Raw genomic sequence first — 4495 nt, forward strand, 5'->3', positions numbered from 1 at the left:
CAGGGATGAATGTGTGTGTAATAGCTCCAAAGGGAGAAAGAACAGACACACACACACACACACGGCACACACACATCCATCCTTAGTTAAGCATGCCTTTTTGGAATGGTACGAGCATGCTACTCCAGCATTTGACCGGCTGGGACTACGCCTCACTTCAGCAACCTGCCGTTCTTCAAGGAGTGAAGAGCTCAGAGGCTGGAGTTCAGAGAGGGTGAGGGAATTCTTTAGGCGGGGGTTCAGCCGTGCGTTCTCCAGAGACCTGCAACAGAGACGGGGAAAAGGCAGAGGCACAGAAGAAGGCTGATTTTACTCTGCTCCCTGATTCAGGGCCATCACGATGCCCACTGCTGTGTTTCCTGGTTCCCATTTGCTTTCCCCTCAAACCACCTCTTTCTCAAAGCAAAGAGCCCATCCTGGCTCTCGTCCATCTCAGTGGAGCAGGCAGTGATTCAGAGGACTTTAGGATGCATCCTCTTGGGTTTGCAGGAAATGCCCATTCAGAAATTCTTGCCCGCATCATAGAAAGGCACTTGGCTTAGAACCTCCCAATCTTTTGCAAGGGCTCCCCACGGCAGCCATTTTGCGATTTGCCCCATCTCCTGTGGCAGCCATTTTGTCATTCCTCCCATCTTCCATAGTAGCCACTTTATGGTGGCTTCCACTACCCTTTCTCAAAATCCCAAAAGGCATGACATGTTTGGGGACCCCCGTCATAGAGGCATGTTAATTATCTTGGTTAGATTAGATAAAAGACTGCAGCTCAAGTTTAAGGATGTAGAAAACTGCTTTGTTTCAGTCAGATCACACTATTGGTCCATCTAGTTCACTTCTGTTTAGTGTAGCTGATAGACCCTCTCCACAGTCTGAGGCAGAGAAAGGTCTTTCCCAGTGCCTGCTTCCTGAAGTGCTTCAGGTGAAGGTGCAGGACCTGAACCCAGGACCTTATGCATGCAAAGCAACTTCTCCCTGACTGTGCTCAGCCTTTTGTTACAAAAGTTAATACAGAACTCCATGCCCTGTACTGGATCAGATTGTGTGGAACAGAGCCTCCTGGAAGAACAAAATTCTCCCCATGTTGGGCTGGCTCTGGCAGGATCTGAAAAGTGGGGTTTACTTGTGTTAGTCTATCATATCAAAATAAAACCAAAGCCCAGGGGCACCTTCTTATGAGTCACATCTCACTTCTTCAGATATGTGGAGATCCATGCTTAAGTGGAAGGATTACAAGAGCAATCCATTCCAGCCTGTTCTGATAACCGATATATTGAAACACAGACAGCCCCCCCCCCAAAAAAAAACAAAAATTGGCTTTCAGGGTTTTTTATTTATTTATTTATTTTTGCATTTTGAGCAGTGAAAAAAATTTTCTTTTACGGGCTGACCTGACAGCAGTAATAAAGTAGTCAGCCTCAAGGGGAACTGACAGTTCCAGGGGAGCCTGCTCGTTTTAGAAATGGCTTGTAGAGACAGCTGCTGCCTGGGCTTCCGAAAGAAATGTCCAGAGGCTTAGCTTATTCAGCTGTCTGCCGAGATAACAGCCAGTTTGGGATAGTGGCTAGACTGCTGGACTGCAAGCAGGGAGCGCCGGACACATCAAGGGGAACTGACAGTTCCAGGGGAGCCTGCTCGTTTTTAGAAACGGCTTGTGGAGACAGCTGCTGCCTGGGCTTCCAAAAGAAATGTCCAGAGGCTTAGCTTATTCAGCTGTCTGCCGAGATAACAGCCAGTTTGGGATAGTGGCTAGACTGCTGGACTGCAAGCAGGGAGCGCCGGACACAGATGATCAAGTGGCCTCGTTAGGTAGAATTAAGACTGAGCTGGAAAGGAAATATACCTCTTGTTGAACTTTCTTTTACACAATGAGAGCTAGAACCTTATTCTCTTCTAAAAGGACCCTGTAACTGGGCGTGATGATGGCTATTCTCTTCTAAAAGGACCCTGTAACTGTCTGGGTGTGATGGTGACACAACCAGATCTGGGTCATGTGAGATCCCTATAAAACAGTGGTTGGGGGCAATGTTCCCTCTAAACTATGGAACCCTGTGAGCAAAAATTCTACTTTGTGAGCTACTGGCATTAAAGTTGTGAGCAGGAGCTTTGGCTGCTGCATAAATTAGTTTGCTCTGGAGCCATCCCTTCCTGAGCTAAGACAAAAATGTGTGAGCCAGAGGCTAAAAAACTGTGAGCTAGCTCACACTAACTCAGCTTAGAGGGAACACTGGTTGGGGGTATCTGGTGACAAAGCACAGCATGAGTGGATGTGGGGGGGGGGGAACAGACCCTTTTCTCTGTCCAGACTGCTGGTCCAAAGTGCATTTCTCCACCCATTTCTCTGAGTAGAAGTTATTTCTGGTCACAAAGCCCCACCACAATGAGAAAAATGCTGAGGAGAAGCAATTGGGAGGGGTGGGCAGAGCATGAATGGCTTCATTCCCTCCCTCCTGCTCATCTATGCTGTGCTTATTATCTCTTCACCTGCTTTATAAGGACTGATTATGACCTGGATTGAACTGTGCTCTGTTAGGTCTAGTTGCGCCCTGAAAATCACAGGTTCTATGTAAAAGAAAATAAGGTTCTAGCCCTCACTGTCGAAGAGAATCCTCAATGACAACTCTATTTTTCGTGTGCCCTAAATCTCTCCCTCAACCCCACTCCATTTTATAGGGGAAATTTGGTGACCCAATTCCGACACATGTCTCCCCTGGGCAGACATGCGTAATTGTCCCTGAGAGCTACAGGTCCTTTTACAAAGAAAATAAAGGTCCTCAAGATTCTAGATAAACCACTACCAAAGTCAGCCTTTGCACTCTTACGAGGGACAGACCCCCAACCCACAATACAAGTGTTGGCACAGGTCCCTCATGTCTTACCTGTATCTGCTCAGACCTCTGCATCTTCCCCTTGAGGCCGGCCTCTGCTTTGGAGGCACCGCAAGGATGCATGCGACGCCCCCCGCTGGCGAGACCGCAGGTACTCGCGGTAGTTGCGGGTCAGCAGGGTGTAGAGGAAAGGGTTGATGCAGCTGTTGCCGTAAGTCAAGCAGGTCACCAAATGGTTGATGGAGATCTCCATCTGGACGGGCAAGCGGGCTGCCAGTGGGCAGTAAAGGGGCAGGAGCTGCCAGATCCAGAAGGGCAAATAGCATGCCCAAAAGGCCAAGACAATGATGAAGATGAGGAGGAAGACACGGTTCTTCGGTGAGCGGCCTAACCCGCCTCGGGCCTGGGAAAGCCAGTAGGTCCTTGCCAGGCGCCAGTAGAGGGACCCAATGACTAGGCCCGGAGCCACAATGCTAGTGCTGAAGAGGATACTCAGGTACACCCGGTACTGCTCTTCGCTCCAGATGGAGGAGCAGAGACGCCGGACAACTGCACCCTCGCCCACCACGCGCTCCTCTTGGTGGATCATCACCATCATGGGGAGAGCGAGGGCAAAGGACAGGAGCCAAATAGCGACAGCCAAAGGCCGGCGGTATCGCCGTGCGCGGCGCGCGGCCTGAAAGGGGTGTGCCACAGCAGCATAGCGTTCGCAGCTCATCAGGGTGAGCAGGAAGATGCTGGCGTGCATGGTGAGAAGATCGAGGCTGAGGAGAACCCTGCAGCCTGCCTCGCCAAACAGCCAATCTTTCACCAACCCGTTATGCACGATGAAGGGGGCCGTCGAGAGGTACAGCAGGTCAGCCAGGGCCAGGTTGACGAGGTGAACACGCAGCGAGGAGGCTGACGGGGAGGCCCGCACTACAGCCAGGGCGTAGAGGTTCCCGGCCACCCCCGTGGCACACATCAGACTCAGCACAGCTCCGAGGGCTGCCGCTGACTCGGCCCCCTCCGACAAAGAGGAATTGCCCAGGGTCATCCACAAAGAAAAGTTGGTTGGCGAGGGCTCCATAAAGCAGACAATATCGGCTGTCCGGCTGTCTGAACTTCTCAATATCTCTTCTGGTCTTGAAGAGAAAGGAAGGTTACGGCACCTGGCGATTCTCCCCCATTGCTCCCTATTTATTGAGCTGTCTCTCTCTCTCGATATTGTTCACCTGCCTGATCTACCGCACTGTGTTTTTCGTTCACTTACTCATTTTTTTCCCCCTGTTGCTCCATCCTATTCTTGCCAATATCGGGCCGCAAAGGATATTCCGGGGATTTGCCCCCTTCCTCCTCAAATCTGTCTTCCGTCCAGGTCGTACGGTTGTGGCTCCCCATTCGGATGCGAAGACCTGGTTGTTCAGTCTCTTGTTCCTTTGCTCAGCGTGTCTGAAGCCAGCAGTGGTGGCGAGAGGTCTCCAGTGTGTGAGAATCTGCGTGTGTCTGTCTGAGGCTGCGGATTCTCTCCTCTCGCATTCCTTGCACCCTGCTAGTGTCGGTATGTCGGGGTTGAAGTTGGCCGGCCCCTCACGAGGAGCACATCTCTCAGCTCCCGTCTTGCGTTTGAGGAACCTGTTTATTTCGTCCGTGGGGTGGGATTCGGACAGCGTGTCAATGAAAGGCGCTTTGGG

General features: G+C 51.2%; 1 protein-coding gene across 1 annotated transcript; it reads right to left on the reverse strand.

Annotated features, from left to right (window-relative positions):
* Positions 1-2883: 2883 nt before the first annotated feature.
* On the reverse strand, positions 2884-3891 carry LOC107117418 (urotensin-2 receptor-like). The gene has a single exon (XM_015419530.1). It carries the CDS (start codon positions 3889-3891, stop codon positions 2884-2886), a length of 1008 nt encoding a protein of 335 aa, XP_015275016.1.
* Positions 3892-4495: the final 604 nt, after the last annotated feature.

Source organism: Gekko japonicus, unplaced genomic scaffold (assembly GCF_001447785.1).
Source record: "Gekko japonicus isolate JY-2015 unplaced genomic scaffold, Gekko_japonicus_V1.1 scaffold923, whole genome shotgun sequence".
Classification (NCBI taxonomy): domain Eukaryota; kingdom Metazoa; phylum Chordata; class Lepidosauria; order Squamata; family Gekkonidae; genus Gekko; species Gekko japonicus.

What these genes read in the sequence shown, in the direction of transcription:
- LOC107117418 (XM_015419530.1), bottom strand. Translation starts at nt 3,891, where the DNA reads ATGGAGCCCTCGCCAACCAACTTTTCTTTGTGGATGACCCTGGGCAAT.